Source organism: Rhinopithecus roxellana, chromosome 10 (genome assembly GCF_007565055.1).
Source record: "Rhinopithecus roxellana isolate Shanxi Qingling chromosome 10, ASM756505v1, whole genome shotgun sequence".
Classification (NCBI taxonomy): Eukaryota; Metazoa; Chordata; class Mammalia; order Primates; family Cercopithecidae; genus Rhinopithecus; species Rhinopithecus roxellana.
The window spans coordinates 87,557,686-87,579,722 of NC_044558.1; the positions used below are offsets into that span (position 1 = coordinate 87,557,686).

General features: G+C 44.0%; 1 protein-coding gene across 7 annotated transcripts in view; it reads left to right on the forward strand.

Annotated features, from left to right (window-relative positions):
• TAOK3 (TAO kinase 3) overlaps nt 1–19,422 on the forward strand; it is a 235,342-nt gene extending 215,920 nt beyond the window's left edge. For 5 of the 7 annotated variants that reach the window (XM_030939973.1, XM_030939974.1, XM_030939972.1 and 2 more), the window contains 4 exons: nt 5,457–5,696; nt 7,143–7,355; nt 16,545–16,727; nt 18,067–19,302. In XM_030939973.1, coding sequence (XP_030795833.1) covers nt 5,457–5,696; nt 7,143–7,355; nt 16,545–16,727; nt 18,067–18,228 — 798 coding nt within the window. In that variant the 3' untranslated portion in view covers nt 18,229–19,302. Of the gene's footprint in view, nt 1–5,456; nt 5,697–7,142; nt 7,356–16,544; nt 16,734–18,066 lie in introns of those variants that run through there. The other 2 variants (XM_010368266.1, XM_030939977.1) reach the window with 2 other exon arrangements.
• Nucleotides 19,423–22,037: the final 2,615 nt, after the last annotated feature.

Genomic DNA, 22,037 nt, shown 5'->3' on the forward strand with positions numbered 1-22,037 from the left:
AATATTAGCAATCCTTTTAATTAGTAAAAACACTTAAGAGGATCACTGAAACTGGGTTGAGCCTCTTTCTCTATCACCAACACATACAGACACTCAGCATTTTCTGACCAGTGTTGAAACTAAGAACTGAACTAAGATGGCATTAAATAGCATCTCTATTTAAAAGTTAGAATTCTCGTTTTTACTCAACCTCAGTGAGCCTCAGCATAAAAATTTGGCATGAGTGAAATCAGCTGCTTTTAAGGAAGTCAATACTACTTCCATTGGAAGTTAGAACGCTTGGAACACACTGGACATTGACTCAGGGAAAGGAAACTGCATGTCTCTTCCTTCCTGCACTCCAGGGCCTATACGTATGTGTATGTATATGTGTGTACATATGTACACATATGTACACATATACTTTCTACCATTTGACCAGCATCAGCCCATTTTCACCTTTTCGATAATCCCATTCCACCCAATCTCTACCCTCAGTCTCCATTAATTTGGCATATATATTTCTAGATTTTTTAATATACATATGTACAGCTGTATTATATATGACTATAAAAAATGAGATTACTTTTGTATCAGTAGGGTTATCAGATGAAAAAGAATGAAGCAGAGCTGTATGTGCTAGAAGGTAAATGGAAAGAAGAGTTACAAAACAGTAGAGTGGACATCTGTTACTTTTTGTAAACTCAGCATCCATTTTTCCTGCTTCTCTTTATAGGCTATATACATATGTACATATGTACACACATATACATACATTGAGTACATGGGTGGGCAGAATGACCTGTACCATTAAAATTGGTTTTTTAATTTTTGCTCAGCTTATTTTGTTAAATTCGTATAAGCTGAAGGTACACATGATGTGGCTCTAGTATGTATATTGTGTCATTTGTACAAATAAATTAACCATTGTATCATGTCTAGCTAGAGCAGAATTCTTCAAAATATTATATCACAGACTGAAAAAGTATAAAACAGGAAAGTATGCATTTATTAGAACATTTCTTCTTTTTATTTATTTATTTATTTTATTTTTTTTTTTTTTTTGAGACGGAGTTTGGCTCTTGTTGCCCAGGCTGGAGTGCAGTGGCGCGATCTCAGCTCACTACAACCTCCGCCTCCCGAGTTCAAGCAATTCTCCTGCCTCAGCCTCCCAAGTAGCTGGGACTACAGGCATGTGCCACCACACCTGGCTAATTTTGTCTTTTTAGTAGAGACAGGGTTTCACCATGTTGGCCAGGCTGATCTCGAACTCTTGACCTCAGCTGATCCACCTGCCTCGGCCTCCCTAAGTGCTAGGATTATAGGCGTGAGCCACCGTGCCTGGCCTCATTTATTGGAACATTTCTAATGGAAAATACTGAGAAGCTAAATACCTGAGTTTTAGCCTTAGTTCTCTTTATAGATGTTGTATCACTTTATGTTAGTCCTTCAATTTCCAAATGCTTACTAACACATATAAACGGGGGAAATCCTTACAGTCTTACCACCTCATAGGGTGGCAATTTGGATTGAATGAGATGTATGGAATAACTTTTAAAAATGGAAAGCGCATTATACATTATTATGTAGGCACAGCACTGGCCTCATAATAAGGTGAATAATTTTTCCCCCATGTCTCAAATATTAAAGGTAGCTTACCATCTTACACCTCAGCAACTCAGATGTACAAATTAAAGGTAAAGGCAACAACTTGTAACAGAAAAGCCATTTCAGTATCATGTTTTTCTTACTCTTCTAATAGTTTATAAAAACTAGATTTAAGATATATGCCACATATTCACTTCTGAATGGAGAAAAATAATGACATTTATGTATTCTGAAACACTTTCCTATGGTCTTTCATTTTATCTTTACAATTACAATAGTTCACAATGCGTACTGCTATCCTTATTTTACACCCGAAATATAGATTGAGAGACTTGCCCCAAGCCATACATGAGACTTATAGAGGAGCTGAAACTGACTCGTGCCCTTAGCACTTTTCCATTGATTCTCAAACTTTCATATATATCAGAATTAGCTGCGTAGCTTGTTATACAGACCAGTCGCTTATAACACAGGTAATTCAGATGTAGGTATTCTGTGGACAATATCGTGAAGCATTTCATCAAGCATGAAGAGAAGCACTTGATTTCTTCTGAAGGTGTTTGCTTGCTTTGTGTCAAGAACCCATGAGTTTCAGGGCTCTTAGTAACTCAGACTCAGTTTGCATTTCTCAATTTAGGAAAGTGTGGGATGAATAAATGCCCGGTATTGGGACTCCTGGACCCCAATTAAAACCCTCATTTGAAGGGCTTTCCTTGGCCTGGGAGAGCTTTCATCTGTGGGAAGGGCTCTCTGTCCTTTGGTGCCACCTAGGGGTCAGTTACTGATTTGTAAAAAAGAAATTTGATGGTCTAAGAGCAAAAATAAAGGAAAACACAGGAGGAGATGAGAGAGATAACTCTAGGGGCTTATTTTTTATTCCTTAAAACAAATTTAAATTGTATTTATACTTTGGGTTTATTCTCCTTATAAGGTCCCTAAGGGGGTGTACGTGTTCACTGTTGTATCCCTAGTTCCTACAACAGTGCCCAGCACATAGTAGGTGCTCAGTAACTACTTGTTGAATGAATAAGTGAATGATTAGTGAATATGCTCTAGTACTAGATGCTGTGCTATTAAAAGGATTTCTCTTCAAATCAATAGGGAGCCCAAGTGTACAAGATATTTCCAACCACGCCAGTATACAAATGTTATCAATATATCTATTAAAATAAATAATTTGCATTTTCTCCCATAGTGGATGCCATCAGAGAAGAGAGCACTCTATTGTTCTAATTTAAAGTACAGCTGAAGCTGGGGCATGGTGGCTTACGCTTGTAGTCCCAGCATTTTGAGAGGCTGAGACAGGTGGATCACCTGTGGTCAGGAGTTTGAGACCAGCCTGGCCAACATGGTGAAACCCCGTCTATACTAAAAATACAAAAATTATCCAGCCGTGGCGGTGGGTGCCTGTAATCCCAGCTATTCGGGAGGCTGAGGCAGGACAATTGCTTGAACCCTGGAGGCGGAGGTTGCAGTGAGCCAAGATCACACCATTGAACTCCAGCCTGGGCAACAAAGTAGAAACTCCGTCTCAAAAATTTAATAGATAAAAATAAAGTACAGCTCAAAAGCGTTCACCTTTCCCTGACCTTCTTAATAGTAATACCGCTAGGTTGAGCACAGTGGCTCACGCCTGTAATCCTAACACTTTGGGAGGCCAAGGCAGGCAGATCACCTGAGGTCAGGAGTTCGAGACCAGCCTGACCAGCATGGAGAAACTCTGTCTCTACTGAAAATACAAAAGTTAGCCAGGCGTGGTGGCATGTGCCTGTAGTCCCAGCTACTCTGGAGGCTGAGGCAGGAGAACTGCTTGAACCTAGGAGGCAGAGGTTGTGGTGAGCCGAAGTCACACCATTGCGCTCCAGCCTGGGGGACAAGAGCGAAATTCTGTCTCAAAAAAAAAAAGTAATACACCCTTTTCAGAAATCTTACAGCATAAAATCTTTTATAGCATTCATCACTTATCCAACCTCACTCACTCTCTTTTTTTTTTTAATTTGCACGTAAAACTTATTTCCTGGCTAAGCATGGTGGGGTGGCTCATGCCTATAATCCCAGCATTTTGGGAGGTTGAGATGGGAGGATCGCTTGAGTCCAGGAGTTCGAGACCAACCTAGGCAACATAGTGAGACCCCCATCTCTACCCGCCCCCCCCAAAAAAAAGGTATGTCCCTGTATTAATTAAGATTTTTTTGTTTGCATGTTAACTGAAATTTATTTGAGCTAGCTTAAGCCAAAACCAGGGAAATTACTATAGAAATATGGGAATGTCTTATAAAATCAAATAGCAGTAATACAGCTGGACCTACTGGAGGGCTCAGAAGCAGTAAGCAACTTAGGCATCAGTATATTCCCTGCACTTCTCTCTTTTTCATTTCTTCCTGGTCTGAAGCCCAGCTTTCTCTAATCCTCAGCCCTCATAGCAGCAGATGACTACCATATATGCGGTTTTTATATGCCTCAATTCCAGCCACACATAGAGATTAACTGGTTCTGAATATCAATTTCAAATTCCGAGTAGAGAAAATAAATTGACCCAGGTTGGGCCTTGTATCTAAATCTGATTCAGTGAGCTTTGAGCAGAGCATATACTTCATTAAATGTTTAGCGCACTTCCCTATTGGAGTGTCAGTTGAGGACAGAAGTCATGGTTTAATAAATATTTTTATGTATTGAGAGCACATTGTTCAGATCTTCATATATAGTGCTATTTAAGAAATATTCTTCAGGCCGGGCGCGGTGGCTCAAGCCTGTAATCCCAGCACTTTGGGAGGCCGAGACGGGCGGATCACGAGGTCAGGAGATCGAGACCATCCTGGCTAATATGGTGAAACCCTGTCTCTACTTAAAAATACAAAAAAAACTAGCCGGGCGACGAGGCGGGCGCCTGTAGTCCCAGCTACTCGGGAGGAGGCTGAGGCAGGAGAATGGCGTAAACCCATGAGGCGGAGCTTGCAGTGAGCCACTGCACTCCAGCCTGGGTGGCAGAGTGAGACTCCGTCTCAAAAAAAAAAAAAAATATTCTTCAATTGAGGAATGAAAAGATTTCACCCAACTTCCCCTTTTTTTCTAGTTTGCTTTCCTTTCCTCCTTCAACAACAAAGAAAGAAAGAAAAGGAAGAAAGAAAGACACGAGTAGAACGGAAAAGAACAGAGTGATTAGATCTATAAATGATTAAACAGATTGTGATGTGGAAGATGAAAGAGGATAGATGTCATCTGTTTTTTTTTCCCCAACATGCCTTGAACTCTGAGATTTTAAAAAATAGATAATTGGCCTACTTCTGATTCGTGCAAAAACAAGGTATTTCCCAGAAAGCTAAGAACATTGCAGATATTATCAATTTAATTCTCAATCTTGATTGCATATTGGAACCACCTGGAGAACTCTTACCACTACTGACATCAGGCTTCCACCCCAGACAGTTATGAGAATTTCACCCTGTGAGATTCAAGCATCTTATGTTTGAAAAGTTTCCTCACATGATTTTTATGGGCAGTCAGGGTGTAGAACCACTAGCTTCACTGAAGAAATATTTATGTAGACCTATGCATAGCACATCACCTAACTAAGGTTCACAGCAGCTCTGTGAGGTAAAAGGGAGTCAGGCAAAATTAATCCCATTTTACAGATAGTGCAGTAGTGATTGCTGTGAAGTTGCCCATTTTGTAAGTGGTGGACCTAGGAACAGAATCTAAACCTGAAGAGATTTTTAATTTAATCTCATTAAGTCCTGCTGCCAAACACTAATGGGTTTAATTAAGAGATGGTTAGCAGTGCCATTCCTTGCCATCCCTCATTAGTTGTGCATTCCTTCCAGTTCCTCTCCATTCACCTCTCTCTGTTTATCTTTTGTTCCTGGACGCAGGAACTAAATAAAAAGAGGACCCAGAAGGAGATGGAGCATGCCATGCTAATCCGGCACGACGAGTCCACCCGAGAGCTAGAGTACAGGCAGCTGCACACGTTACAGAAGCTACGCATGGATCTGATCCGTTTACAGCACCAGACTGAACTGGAAAACCAGCTGGAGTACAATAAGAGGCGAGAAAGGGAACTGCACAGAAAGCATGTCATGGAACTTCGGCAACAGCCAAAAAACTTAAAGGTAAGAGGAGATAGCATTTCCCTATTTGTGCTTCTGGACAGTGTTGGACCAGATCAGTGGTTTCTCTCCCTGAAGTGTCAGAGTCACCTGAGCAACTTTTCAGAATCACAAATTTCTGCGCCCCACACCTATTGCATCAGAATCTCCAATTGTAAAGCACAGAGTCTGTATTTAGGCTCCCGAAAAGGAGATGTTGGGCAAGCTGGTTTGGAAACTATTAGTATACTACATTATCTATCAATTTGTCCTCATATCCATTACGGAATTTCTCTGAGCACTTCATGACCTGCCCTCTTCAAAACTGGACTAATAGCAGTTTATGGTTCTAATCCCAGGAAATAAGGAAGTTATATTGGTGTTAGATACTTTGAGCACCGCTGTATTGAGAAAGACTCTAAAGCCACATCCAAGCTTAGGAGGAAAGAGTGTCATTTATTAGTGATGTCTGTCATGGTCATCAGGAATGAATCTACAAGTGCCTGACATTTACCGCTTCTGCACTAGAGATGCAGAGATGTGAAGGAACTCCTGTGGCCCTCACTGCCTCCAGCTAATTTTAGCTGACTGCTAATTAACGAGTTCTGTGTACTAAGCCATTGCTATATATCCAGGAGGACATTGTCAGTGTTGGCACAGATGTGAGGCCAACCTCGATCACCCTGGCTGTTCATCTCTTCAGTCAAATCCTAAGCTAAGCAGTGATTTCTGTCACCATTAGTCCTCAGAGTGTTTGTGAAGTGCACACATGACTATGGGGCAACCTGATGGAATGCCTTCTGGGCTTAAAATGATATATTCTACCTTCTCTTTGCCCAAATGCTTATTTGATATTGCTACATGCAAGCACAACCTCTTAATGGGGAAAAAATTCTAAATCACTTTTCTCTTTCAGTTTACGCTGAAATCCAGTGGAAATGGGTTAGGATATGAGGTACTATCCATATGCTCTCCTTTATGGAGTTGATAAGAAATTGCTATAAACCAGAGCAGTGAGAGCTGGCTTATATAATGCTATCCCCTCTCTCACTTGGAAGCAGGGTGAAACACAGAAGAAAAAAAAAGGAAAAAAATAATGAACAGTGGAAGACACTGAAGTGTCTATCTGACTAGGAAAGCATGAAAAGAGTTGCCACTCTTTCAGCAAGCTAAGCTACATAATATCCCTCAATCTGCTTAGAGTTGTCATCCCCTTGTAACAGTCCATATTTTCTTTGGAGCCATTTGTAAATTCAAAATTACTTACAGTCATTCAATATGAAACCAAAAGTATAGATGGAGTTAACTTTTGCTGTGTCATACATACTGCTTGATTTTTATTGATTAGCAATGTGGGTCACTGCACCAAAAAACAGATGCTCTCAGCACTTGTATTATATCATTATGGTAGAAGGCTTTCTGCATTTACTGATGTGCCTTTATTTTTCCTTTGTCACTTTTTCTACCCAGGCCATGGAAATGCAAATTAAAAAACAGTTTCAGGACACTTGCAAAGTACAGACCAAACAGTATAAAGCACTCAAGAATCACCAGTTGGAAGTTACTCCAAAGAATGAGCACAAAACAATCTTAAAGACACTGAAAGATGAGCAGACAAGAAAACTTGCCATTTTGGCAGAGCAGTATGAACAGAGTATAAATGAAATGATGGCCTCTCAAGCGGTAAGTGGTTAGGTTTGGTGCCACGGCTTCAAGAGCTTTGGGAATCGAGAAAATCCAAGATCCAGCCTGTTGTTCCCAAGATGATTCTTGCACAAATTTAGGATATTGATGTTTTTCTGCCCAAAGGACTGAGGAAAGGACGACGCTGAATAAAGCCAAGCCAATGTGGATACTTGCTGGAGTGCCTTATAAGATGGAACTCAAGGAGTGACATGCCACATCAGACCTGTGGCACATAGGGACTTTGAGGGCAAATGTGATAGATACCACATATGATATCATGTGTTCATTTATCAAAGATTTTACTGACTGCCCTCTCCCCAACTAATATCAGGCACAAATGAATAAGACAGTCCCTGTCCTTAGGGAGCCCACAGTCAAGTGAGGAAGACAGACACACAGACACACTCATGCATTAAACTTATAAAGCATCAGTGTTCAGCATTCTGCTGGACTCAGGGTGAGCTAGACAGACAATTTGTCAGTCAAGCCAGGTGGTCAGATAATGAAGCGGTAATAGTAAAACATGGTAAGTGGGGCCGGGCGCGGTGGCTCAGGCCTGTAATCCTAGCACTTTGGGAGGCCAAGGCAGGTGGATCACAAGGTCAGGAGTTCAAAACCAGGCTGACCAACATGGTGAAACCCCATCTCTACTAAAAATACAAAAATTAGCTGGGCGTGGTGGCCGGCACCTGTAGTCCCAGCTACTCAGGAGTCTGAGGCAGGAGAATCGCTTGAACCCGGGAGGCGGAGGTTGCAGTGAGCCGAGATCATGCCACTGCACTCCAGCCTGGGTGAGAGAGCGAGACTCCATCTCAAAAAAAAAAAAAGTAAGTGGTTTGAAATGGGAGGTACTGGGGGTCAGGGGAGAACAAGTAGGACTAACTAAGCTGGTCTAGGGAAATCTTCCTGGAGGGAGCCAAGAAACTTTAAGGAATTGATTGACATAAACCGATTCCTTGAAACTGGAACCTACATAGGCAAAGGTTCAAACAAAGGAAAGTATATGGAGACAGAAAGAACTTTGGTGTGAGCCCAAAGTTCAAGAAGGAAGATTGCAGGAACCTAGAATGGAGAGGTCAGAAAGGGAGCTTGGGATGGAAGCTTGCCTGGTAATTCGGTGAAGATTTCCCAAGGAGATGAGTCTTAAAGAGTAATAGTTTACCAAATAGGCATAAGAGAAAAAGTTATTCCTGACAGAGGATACAATATATGCAAAGACTCTGAGGCCTGAAAGAGGATGACACATTAGAGAAACAATGAGTAATTGCTATGGCAAGAGTATAGGATGCTTGCTGAGGGAAAGTGGGAGAATAGTCAGGGTCAGAGCCTCAGAAGCCAGGAGTTTGGACGTTATTTTGTAAGCAATGGAGAGCTGTTGAACCCTGTTTTAAGAAGGAAAGTGTAACTGGATCAGATTTGTGTTACAGAAAGATGTTGGCAGAAATGTGGCAAATATAGGTAAAAGGACCTGTTAGGAAGCCATTATAATAGTCCAGGAAAAAGATGATGAGAGAACATGCTAATGGAGATGGAGAGGAGTAGGGAAGGTTTTAAGAAATATTTAGGAGGCCGGATGCAGTGGCTCACGCCTGTAATCCCAGCCCTTTGGGAAGCTGAGGTGGGTGGATCATGAGGTCAGGAGATCGAGACCATCCTGGCAAACACGATGAAACCCTGTCTCTACTAAAAATACAAAAAAATTAGACTGGGTGTGGTGGCTCACACCTGTAATCCCAGCATTTTGGGAGGCTGAGGCAGGCAGATCATGAGGTCGAACGCCTGTAGCCCCAGCTGCTCGGGGGGCTGAGGCAGGAGAATGGCATGAACCCGGGAGGCAGCGTTTGCATTGGCCTAGATCACGCTGCTGCACTCCAGCCTGGGCGACAGAGCAAGACTCTGTCTCAAAAAAAAATTTAGCCAGGCGTGGTAGCAGGCACCTGTAGTCCCAGCTACTTGGGAGGCTGAGGCAGGAGAATGGCGTGAACCCAGGATTCGGAGCTTGCAGTGGAGCTTGCGAGACCACACCACTGTACTCCAGCCTGGGTGATAGAGCGAGACTCCGTCTCAAAAAAAAAAAAAAAAAAAAATTAGGCGGCAAGAATGGAAATAACTTAGTGACCAATTTGAGAGGTTTGACAACAGAGTAGAATAGGTCATTATCTTGCCAAGCTAGAACAATAAAATAGTGAGTTTGTATGCCTGCAAGGATAATTGACTAAGCTGTAGACATGCTATCTGAGTTTCGTGATTGTCCAGGTAGAGAGGTACAGAGGTACAGATAATGGAAACCTGTAGTTTAGGAGCAATTTCAAGATTAAAGGCAAAAAGCTAGACTTCATTGTTATGTGGGTACACTTGTGGCTGGTAGGAATAGATGAGATCTGCTGGGGATGGGAGATATTCTTAGAGAGGAAAGAGCTAAGGACAGAGTCTGGTAGGCACCAACATTTGAGGGCTGAGTAGAAGTAGAACAAAAATGAATAATCAGAGACACAGGAAGGGAACCCGAAGACAGCGTGTCACAGGAGCCGGAGCAGGGGTTTCTAACTGGCAGCGTCACATGTTGCAGAGATCAATTAGAAGAATAAACTTGGAGGTGTCCATTGGACCTAGCACTGGATTCGTCCATTGCTTGTCTCAGAGAATCAGTGGAGTGGTGGGACTGGGAAACATTATAGAGCATTGGATGAGGGATTATAAAGTGAAATCCAAATGGTAGGTGAGACCGCTTTTCCCAGATCCTCATCAATGAAGGAAAAGAGAACAAGAGCTGTAGCAAAAGGAGGAGATAGTTGAAGGAAGACTTCTGTTAGTTGGGAGAGGCTTAAGCATGCATGTTCTTAGGTGGAGGATGGAAGCTAGTGCATTCATCTATTCATCCATCCAGCAAGTATTCATTGAGTGCCTACATGATGTACCAGGCATCTGGAGATACTGTGGTGGATAAGACAGTCATGGATCACGTCTTCATGGAGTTTATGGAAGCATGGAGGAAACAGACATTGGAAAAGTCTACTCCATGTAATGGCAGAGCAAGAGCAAGGTGCCAACAGAGTACAAACAGGAGAGCTCACCTGGTCTGGAGAGTCAGGAGAGGCCTCCCTGGCACAATGGCTGTGTAGGCTGAGGAACCTACACATGAGGAACACATGTGTGAACATGGGGAAGGCAGTGGCACTTCGGAATAATTCACAGAAATCTATTATGTTTGGGATGTAGGGAACTAGGAGAGGACCAACGTGAGAACAAGACTGGAGGGGTAAACAGGCTGGGTCATGTAGGGGCTTTCAGGCTTTGGTAAGAATATTTGTCTTTATCCGAAACAGTGAAAAACCGTTGGAGAGTTTTAAGCAGGGAGTGACATCAGATTTGTGTTTTTGAACCATCACTCTGGTGACATGGAGAATGGCCTGGGAGATGGGAAGATTGGATATTAGGAGATGATTTGTGAAGTTACTTTTACCCGGGGTACGAGGCAGTGGGAGCTAGACTAGAAAAGGGGCAGTCGGGATGAAGGGGAAAGTTACTAAATTTGGTGGGAGGTAGAATTGAGAGTACTTAATGACAGGCTGAATGTAGAGAGTCCAGTATTCCGGATGACTTCCAGTCTCTGGTTTGAACAAAACAGTAGATGATGGGTGGGGCATGGTGGCTCACGCCTATAATCCTAGCACTTTGGGAGGCCAAGGCTGGCAGATCACCTGAGGTCAGGAGCTCGAGACCAGCCTGGCCAACATGGCGAAACCCAGTCTCTACTAAAAATACAAAAATTAGCCGGGCATGGTAGTGCACACTTGTGTAATCCCAGCTACTTGGGAGACTGAGGCAGGAGAATTGCTTGTACCCAGGAGGCAGAGGTTGCAGTGAGCCAAGATCATGCCACTGCACTCCAGCCTGGGTGACAGAGTGAGACTCTGTCTCAAAAAAACCAAAAATGCCGGGCGCAGTGGCTCACACCTGTAATCCCAGCACGTTGGGAGGCCGAGGCAGGTGGATCATGAGGTTAGGAGATCGAGACCATCCTAGCTAACACGGCAAAACCCTGTCCCTACTAAAAATACAAAAAATTAGCTGGACGTGGTGGCGGGCACCTGTAGTCCCAGCTACTTGGGAGGCTGAGGCAGAAGAATGCCGTGAACCCGGGAGGTAGAGCTTGCAGTGAGCCAAGATCACTCCAGTGCACTCCAGCCTGGGTGACAGAGCGAGACTCTGTCTCTTAAAAAAAAAAAAAAAAAAAAAAAAAAACAGTAGATGATGGTCTACCTATATTTACCTATATGGTAAAAAAAGGAAGTGGAACAGATTGGGGAGTGGGAAGGAAAAGGTGATGTGTTGGCTGTGTGGAGCCTGAGAGCCTGGGAAACATCCAGGGGAGGATGTCTCTAGTAGACTAGAGGAGCTCGTCTGGACCTCAGAAGGAAAGTCTGAAATAGAGGTTTAGTGTGGGAGTCATTTGCACATATGTAGATGGTAAATGAGGCTTTTGAAATAGATGAGATTCTTAGGAAGAGCGGTTAGAGGAAGAAGAGGGTCCAAGACAAAGACCTTAGGAACCCCCGCATTTAAGGGCCAGGTAGGTAAGGACTACTGGCAAGGGAATAGTCAGGGAAGACAAAAACCAAGAAGTTATGGTATCTCAGAAGACAAAGATTTCAAGAAGGAAGGGGCAGTCGGCAATACCAAATGCTGCTGGAAGGTCAGGTAACGGGCCACTTCCAGACCATCATGGGTCACCTTAACGTGAGCGGTAGAAGTAGAGGGTTAGGATCAGAATGAGTGCAAGGAAAGGAGTGGAAAGAGAGGTGAAAGGCAAAGAGAAGGAAGAAGTTGATAAGAGACGTAGAGGTTGATAGGGTTTTTGTCTTGTTACTCTTTATATTCTCAGCATCTGCAACAATGCGTGGCATACAGCCAGCATTCAGTGAATGTTTGTTATATAAAATGGGAGAGACCAGGCATGGTGGCTCATGCCTGTAATCCCAACACTTTGTGGGAAAGGTCACCTGAGGCTAAGAATTCTTGACCAGCCTGGGCAACATAGCAAGACCCCGTCTCTACAAAAAATACAAAAGTTAGCCAGGCATGGTGGCACATGCCTGTAGTCCCAGTGACTTGGGAGGCTCAAGCCCAATAGTTCAAAGCTGCAGTGAGCTATGATCACACCACTGCACTCCAGCCTGGGCAACACAACAAGACTGGGACTCTTAAAAAAAATAAATAAGATGAGAGAGAACAGGATCAGAAATAGAGGTCAATGATTACCCTCGAATAAAAGGAGAGAAATGCCCTTTCTTCTGAGACAGGGAGAAGATAAGTGTGTGACCATTACAGTGTCCTTCACTGACTACTTACCATGTGGCAAGTACAATGGTAAATATCTCATAAGTGTTATCTCATTTCATGTTTGTGAAACCCCTTTGAAGTAGTTACTGTTTTGACCCTAATTTACCTGTGAGGAAACTGAAGTTCATTGAAGTAAAGCAACTTGCTTAGAACAGGAGTTGGCAAACTTTGTCTGTAAAGGGACAGATAGTAATCAACTTTGTGGACCACAGGGTCTCTGTCACAGCTACTCAGCTTTGCCATTGTAGCACAAACGCAGCCATAGACAAAATATAAATTAATGAGTATTATCAGTGTCCAATAAAACTTTATTTACGGCCGGGCGAAGTGGCTCATGCCTGTATTCCCAGCACTTTGGGAGGCTGAGGCAGGGGGATCGCCTGAGGTCAGGAGTTCGAGACCAGCCTGGCCAACTGGTGAAACCTCGTCTCTACTAAAAATACAAAAAAATTAGCTGGGCATGGTGGCACATGCCTGTAATCCCACCTACTCAGGAGGCTGAGGCAGGAGAGTCCCTTCAACCAGGGAGTTGGAGGTTGCAGTGAGCCAAGATCATGCCACAGCACTCCAGCCTGGCGACAGAGCAAGACTCCATCTCAAAATATATATGTATATTTACAAAAAGAGGCACCAGGCTAGATTTGGCCCATGGGCTGTAGTGTGCCAACCCCTGGCTTGTGGGTAAGGGGGAAGGTCACATAGCTAACTAGTGGTGGAGCTAGGATTTGAACCCATCTTGAGGGGAATCCTGTACGCCTGTATGCTTGGCTGCTACTATGTTATATTGCCTCTTCTATCTTTTTCCTCAGTGTAAGCCACTGTAAAGAACAGAAATATTTACCTATACTCTTATAAAACTTTTTAATGGAGCCAGGCACGGTGGCTCACACCTATAATCCCAGTATTTTGGGAGGCCGAGGCAGGCGGATCACCTGAGTTCAGGAGTTTGAGACCAGCCTGGCCAACATGGTGAAATGCCATCTCTATTAAAAATACAAAAATTTAGCTGGGCCTGGTGGCACTTACCTGTAATCCTACTCAGGAGGCTGAGGCAGGAGAATCACTTGAACCTGGGAGACAGAGGTTGCAGTGAGCTGAGATCACACCACTGCACTCAGCCTGGGCAACAGAGTGAGACTGTCTCAAAAACCAAGAAAAAACAACTTTTTAATGGATTTGATGTGTGTAACCTTGGGTGATAAATACTAAATGCTGGAATATCTGATTTCTAGCACTGGGCCATCAGAGTCAGAGCTGGTACAGAACAATGGTACCAGTTACTGATAATAATAATAGCATGCCAGAAATAAAAGGAAATGGAGATGTTCTGAATGTTTAAAAATATTTCGATGGTCTAAACTGACCACAGAATGAACCTCTCACCCACTTAGCCGGGGCGTACAGCAACTAATGCAGACAAGTGGAATAGGACTTTCACTTCCTTTACTGATAAGGAACCTCCCATATCAAGAAGGAATCGATAACAGCCCTCACTGGGAGCCAGTAAATCCTTTGGCATTTACCTGTGAGTCTGTTCCTGCCAAAGACTATGTATTGTGTCTAATGTCTCTTATCCCTTCATTCCTTACTGGGAAAATGAGAACTATCTGTCCTCTTTAAGGGTTTTAATGAAACCTAGTTAGGATTAATTTTTAGATGGTACCTTGGAAATATTACATAATTTATTTTATGTTCCTTTAATCTCTATAGTATGTTTCTACAGAAGTATTAAAAGAAGACACATGCAAATAACTATCTAAAACTATTTTCTTTTTTTTTTCTTTTTTTTTTTTTGAGGCAGAGTCTCTCTCTGTTGCCCAGGTTGGAGTGCACTGGCACTATCTGGGCTCACTGCAAGCTCCGCCTCCCAGGTTCACACCATTCTCCTGCCTCAGCCTCCCGAGTAGATGGGACTACAGGCACCCGCCAGCACACCCGGCTAATTCTTTGTATTTTTGGTAGAGATGGGGTTTCACCATGTTAGCCAGGATGGTCTCGATCTCCTGACCTCGTGTTCCACCGGCCTCGGCCTCCCAAAGTGCTGGAATTACAGGCTTGAGTCACCACGCCCGGCCCCTCTAAAACTGTTTTAATATAACATTTCAAAAAGTAATTTTTCAATCAAGATATGTATATTGTCACAAACTGTACATAAGGTGGAGAGTAAGTATCTTGGAAAAGTGGTCAATATGGAAACCCAGATAAGCTTAGGGTAGATGGACTGATTCAAGGGTTCTAATCTCAGTTCTCAGCCAAACTGAGGGCCTGCCAAAATTGGACCAAACCAAGCCTGTGACCAGGGGTCATCATTCCTAAACACTGTCCTGCTGATGGTCCGAAGCCTTCAACTCGGCTTTGAGAAGTTGGCACTTCTACTTGGTTCATTCTCCATGCAGGATCTGGGTATCTTGTATAAGACAAAGTTCAGGCATTGCTTCAAAGCAGTTATGCCTCTTAAAATTATCAAGGGTACCTACCCTCTGTGGGGAAAAGATTTTTTCTTTTTATGAGACAAAGTCTCTGTCTCCCAAGCTGGAGTGCAGTGGTGTGATCATAGCCCACTGCAGCCTCGAACTCCTGGGTTCAAGAGATTCTTCTGCCTCAGCCTCCCAAAGTAGCTGGGACTACAGGCACATGCCACCATGCCTGGCTAGTTTTTTAAAAAATCTTTGTATAGATGGGACTCTCACAATATTGCCTAGGCTAGTATTGAACGCCGGGCCTCAAGCAATCCTCACACCCTGGCTTCCCAAAGCAGTGAGATAACAGAGGTGAGCCACCAGCCAGGGAAGAGATTTTGAACCACTTGGAGTTTTGGATTGGCTGGCTAGCAAGGTAACTTTTATAGCCGACAATAGGTGCCAACATTACTACTTGGAGCGTTAACAGTACTGTGGTATATTCCTCAAGTTTTATGGAAATTGGATTCATTTTTTTACAGTTAAGCATATCTAAATGATTTTAGGGTTAAAGATCTTGAAATAAGGACATGATCAGTTGAAACCAAAATAATGATAACTGCTACTATTTCTTTTTTGTTGTTGTTGTTGTTTTTTGTTTTTTTTTTTGAGGCGGAGTCTCGCTCTGTCGCCCGGACTGGAGTGCAGTGGCCGGATCTCAGCTCACTGCAAGCTCCGCCTCTCGGGTTTACGCCATTCTCCTGCCTCAGCCTCCCGAGTAGCTGGGACTACAGGCGCCCGCCACCTCGCCCGGCTAGTTTTTGTATTTTTAGTAGAGACGGGGTTTCACCGTGTTAGCCAGGATGGTCTCGATCTCCTGACCTCGTGATCCACCCGTCTCGGCCTCCCAAAGTGCTGGGATTACAGGCTTGAGCCACCGCGCCCGGCCAACTGCTACTATTTCTTGAACACTTGTAATGCATTGAGAACTGTGCCTAGGATTTTACATGAATTCTTTCATTTAATCTTCCCACCAATCTCAAACAATAGGAACTATTCTTGTTATTTTCTTGAGGATGAAACACATGAGATCTAGAGAGGTAGGTGATGTGCCAAGGTGTAACACACACAAGTGGATGGTACAGCTGTAATTCAAGCCCAGGAGCCTACCTCCAAAGCCCATAGTCGTAGCCTTCCTGACACCTGCTGCTGCTGTGGTTTCAGACCGTACTGAAAGGAATGGGTTTAGTACATTGTAGCCCATTGGGCAGACTTGACTGTTTTTGATTCCTAACTCTGAATGCACCCAGAGCATCTGTGTTTTTGAGGGGGGAACCAATTGCAATCCAAGTGAGGAAGCCTCTTCCAGTGGTCACCAGGGGCTGTAGGCCACCAAGGGCTGTAGGCAAGGGTGCATGACCGTGTGTGTCTTCTGTGCCCGCAGTTACGGCTAGATGAGGCTCAAGAAGCAGAATGCCAGGCCTTGAGGCTACAGCTCCAGCAGGAAATGGAGCTGCTCAACGCCTACCAGAGCAAAATCAAGATGCAAACAGAGGCACAACATGAACGTGAGCTCCAGAAGCTAGAGCAGAGGGTGTCTCTGCGCAGAGCACATCTTGAGCAGAAGGTATGAGAGCATTACCGGGGGTGCCATGCCACTGGGTGGAAGGGGGCGTGGCTGAGGGAACTGCCGTATACGCAGCCTTCCTTAGTTGGAGATGAAACTGGGCACTTTTCACTTATCTGCTTTTTGCTACTGGTACCTTGCGAGGTGGGCATTGTTCCCATTCTGCAGGCCGAAACACCAAGACACGCATGTCTGACCCCACATCCTAAGTCTTTCTGCTACTCTGCTAGGAAACCCTCAACGTTCCCAGCCAGAGGAATGACGTGGGTTGCTGGGGGGATTGATGTGACACCTGAAAGTTACTGTGAGCTGGTAGCAGGGCTGCCAAATGGCACGAGGAAGCCAAATGTATAATAGATTTGACTTTTCAGCTATTTTTAAACCGAGAGAAATCACCAGCAGGGCTCTTTAAAAAAAAAATTAAAATGATGATAGACTGATATTGCCATGCATAATAAATGTTATCCCAACTGAAATATGCATTGCTTTAGATATTCTAAGGAATATGAAGTAGAAAAGATTTCATAAGGCATCTCAAAGCTGTTAAGCATTTATTTGCTTAACCAGTTATTTGCACTTTCTTCCAGTAGTTCCCTGAGACCAACATAACAGACTATTTTCCCAGCTCCTGTTCTAGAACTAAATTACTAATGACCCAGGAGGCATTTGGCTCTTTGTGGGAAAGCAGCACAATCCAATTGTGCTTGAGTGTCTTTTAGCTTCTCCTGAGCCATCCCTTAACACAGGACACTGACCTAGATCCACCCAGCTGCTGGGCTTGCTAGAATGGCATTGCCAGACCCAGGTGGACCCCAAACATTTTTATTCTTGTGAGCAAGTTTTAAATATAATGATTTGCCGGGCGCGGTGGCTCAAGCCTGTAATCCCAGCACTTTGGGAGGCCGAGACGGGCGGATCACGAGGTCAGGAGATCGAGACCATCCTGGCTAATACGCTGAAACCCCGTCTCTACTAAAAAATACAAAAAAACTAGCCGGGCGACGAGGCGGGCGCCTGTAGTCCCAGCTACTCGGGAGGCTGAGACAGGAGAATGGCGTGAACCCGGGAGGCGGAGCTTGCAGTGAGCTGAGAGCCGGCCACAGCACTCCAGCCTGGGCCGCAGAGCAAAACTCCGTCTCAAAAAAAAAAAAAAAGAAAAAGAAAAAATAAATATAATGATTTAAATGCATTGATCACAGGACTCGGCCAGCCTTCCTCGGTCCTCCCTTAGTTCCTGTGTGTGTGTGCACTTCATATGTGTGCCTATATGTGTGTGCATGTCATGTGGGTGCCTGTTAGGAGATGCTTTCCATTAAGAACTGCATTGTGCTTGTTTCAGATTGAAGAGGAGCTGGCTGCCCTTCAGAAGGAACGCAGCGAGAGAATAAAGAACCTATTGGAAAGGCAAGAGCGAGAGATTGAAACTTTTGACATGGAGAGCCTCAGAATGGGATTTGGGAATTTGGTTACATTAGATTTTCCTAAGGAGGACTATAGATGAGATTAAATTTTTTGCCATTTACAAAAAAAAAAAAAAAAAGAAAACAGAAAAAAATTCAGACCCTGCAAAACCACATTCCCCATTTTAACGGGCGTTGCTCTCACTCTCTCTCTCTCTTACTCTTACTGACATCGTGTCGGACTAGTGCCTGTTTATTCTTACTCCATCAGGGGCCCCTTCCTCCCCCCGTGTCAACTTTCAGTGCTGGCCAAAACCTGGCCTCTCTTCTATTCATAGTACACGTCACAGTATTGATGTGATTCAAAATGTTTCAGTGAAAACTTTGGAGACAGTTTTAACAAAACCAATAAACCAACAAGAAAAGTGGATGTATATTGCTTTAAGCAATCACTCATTACCACCAATCTGTGAAAGTAAAGCAAAAAAATATAATAATAAATGCCAAGGGGGAGAGAGACACAATATCCGCAGCCTTACACCTTAACTAGCTGCTGCATTATTTTATTTTATTTTATTTTTTTGGTATTTATTCATCAGGAATAAAAAAAAACAAAGTTTTATTAAAGATTGAAAATTTGATACATTTTACAGAAACTAATTGTGATGTACATATCAGTGGTGACATATTATTACTTTTTGGGGGATGGGGGGTGGGTGGGGTGAAGAGATCTTGTGATTTTTAAGAACCTGCTGGCAAGAGTTTAACTTGTCTTCAGCATATTCTGATTGTATCATAATCATTTTCTGCTGTTGCAGAGGATGTGAATACACTTAAAGGAGCTCACAGAATCCCAGTAGCACAAATTGGGCTTTGGCAAATCGTGTATTTTGTGTATAGAAGGAATTTAAGGAGAGGTATTACTTATTTTCATATTGTATTTTAACTGTTTCTCTGATCAAATTTTTTTACTTCCTCCTCCTGTTCCTCCCCACCTCCCTCCTTTTCCAATTCAGTATTTGGAGTTCAACACTGTCTCTCAATCAGATCATCTTGATCTTTTTCTTTACTTCCCTTCCCCTTCCTAAGTCCCATTTCTTGGTCATAAATATTGCATTATTCACACTTTCAAACTGTGTATTTTCTTACAATAAAAAATGATGAAAAAAAAAAAAGGCTTTACTTCTTTTGCATGCACTTTAAAAACAAAACAAAACATTTTTCAGGTTCCAAGGAAGAGCATGATTAACTGTCAGAGCTTTTAATTATATTTGTAAATAAAAGTGTTCATCACATCGCCTTGCTGTGTTATTGTAGCAGGAGGTTTCCCTTCTAGGTTCCCCAGTTCACAATTCAGAGGGACAGCCACCCTCCTGAAACTGTTCTCCATAGCCTCGGTCACTCAAAGAAGAGCCATTCAAGACTTTCAGGTAAAGCTGCGTCTTCCAAGTTCTTCTATGGGGCCGAAGATAGCATTGCACCATTCGATGTGGGTTCATGGTCAACTGCACCTTTCTGTCCTAAAGAATAGAAGGCATCCATGCACACACATACACACACAAAACCCCCCACGTGCCAGTTGTGCATAGAAGCGTGCATTGCTGAAGAGAGAAATTGGGCACCCTTAAAGGAAAGCAGGCTGTGGAGAAGGCACCATAACCAAATATTTGAAATGATCCCATGTAATATTAGACCCCCCTCCCCTCATATTCTGCTTGTATTAGTATAATTTTACATGTAAAACAATGAGATAGTAAAAAATACAAAATTTCAGGGATATGATTTGGGGGTCAGGACAATCTCAGTAAGATCCCATATGCTTAAGGCTGTATCAGGCTTGTCCAACCCACCTTATTTTGTTGTTACTCTGTTTTGTTTTAGGCTTTTGGCAGCCTGAGGCTATGGTTTTTGGTTTCCGTGTCTGGTGATACATGGAAAAGGGGGATGAGGAAGGGGCTTTACTGGCCCAACCAGAAACAGAAGCCAAGAACCCATGACTGTGTTCTCTCCCTTGGACACCCCTGGAAATTGCTCTTTAGAATATGATGACCTGGGGTGGGCCCAGCACTTTGGGCGGCCGAGGCGGGTGGATCACCTGAGGTCAGGAGTTCAAGACCAGCCTGGCCAACATGGTGAAACCCCCGTCTCTACTAAAAATACAAAAAATAAGCTGGGCGTGGTGATGGGCGCCTGTAGTGCCAGCTACTTGGGAGGCTGAGGCTGGAGAATCACTTGAACCCGGGAGGCGGAGGCTGCAGTGAGCCAAGATCGCGCCATTGCACATCAGCCCGGGCAACAAGAGTGAAACTCCATCTCAAAAAAAAAGAAGTGGCCGGGCGCGGTGGCTCAAGCCTGTAATCCCAGCACTTTGGGAGGCCGAGACGGGCGGATCACGAGGTCAGGAGATCGAGACCATCCTGGCTAACACGGTGAAACCCCCGTCTCTACTAAAAGTACAAAAACTAGCCGGGCGAGGTGGCGGGCGCCTGTAGTCCCAGCTACTCGGGAGGCTGAGGCAGGAGAATGGCGTAAACCCGGGAGGCGGAGCTTGCAGTGAGCTGAGATCTAGCCACTGCAGTCCAGACCGGGGCGACAGAGCGAGACTCCGCCTCAAAAAAAAAAAGAAAAGAAGTGCGATGACCTGAAGATCATTCTTGTTTCCTACAGGATGTTCATGTGTCAGAGACAAATGTGACCAGTCATGTTCACAATGATAGGCTAAAGCAGAAAGGTATACTCATAAAATTAAAAAATAATTACCAACATGGGTTCATCCCAACCGTAAAACCTTTTGTAACTCACACTCAGTGATAATTGTGTTTCCTAAATAGCTCTGTTCATTGGAGTTTCTATATTAGGTACATCTGAAAATAATACTGGAAAGGGCTAGAAAGAAGACATGTAATTAAGAGAAACAGATACCGTGGATGGCGTGCTTATGCTTGCCACGGGACAGAACACTAGGATTGCACAGATGAAGGAATAAGCTCACGCCAGAGTAAGTGGCAGGGTGGGGTCTGAATCGAGACCTGTCTGATCTACATCCAAAGGGGTATTCCATCTTGAGTAGGGTAGGAAAGCTTCCTGTAGCCTATTTCATCCATTTCTCACTGTGGTGAAAAAGTCTAGCTAGTTTGGGAAAGGGCCCTGTGTCTGAGATTGTAGGTGCTATCTTTAGAAAAGGTCTCGGTGGGCCGGGCGCGGTGGCTCAAGCCTGTAATCCCAGCACTTTGGGAGGCCGAGACGGGCGGATCACGAGGTCAGGAGATCGAGACCATCCTGGCTAATACGGTGAAACCCCGTCTCTACTAAAAATACAAAAAAAAACTAGCCGGGCGAAGTGGCGGGCGCCTGTAGTCCCAGCTACTGGGGAGGCTGAGGCAGGAGAATGGCGTAAACTCGGGAGGCGGAGCTTGCAGTGAGCTGAGATCTGGCCACTGCACTCCAGTCCGGGCGACAGAGCGAGACTCCGCCTCAAAAAAAAAAAAAAAAAAAAAAAAAAAAAAAAAAAAAAAAAGAAAAGGTCTCGGTGGCTCACAGCTGTAATCCCAGCACTTTGGGAGACTGAGGTGGGTGGATCACCTGGGGTCAGGAGTTTCAGACCAGCCTGGCCAACACGGTGAAACCCTGTCACTACTAAAAATACAAAAATCAGCCGGGCGTGGTGGTGGGTGCCTATAATCCCAGCTACTCGGGAGGCTGAGATGGGAGAATTGCTTGAACCTGGGAGACAGAGATTGCAGTGAGCCAAGACTGTAGCACTGCACTCCAGCCTGGGCAACAGAGCGAGACTCGGTTTCAAAAAAAGAAAGGTCCCACTGCACAGTTGTCAGGGATGTGTCCCAGGGCAGTTACAGGAAGTAAGGATGTGGGTCCCTGTTCCTAACACCTGCTATGGACAGAGTTGTTC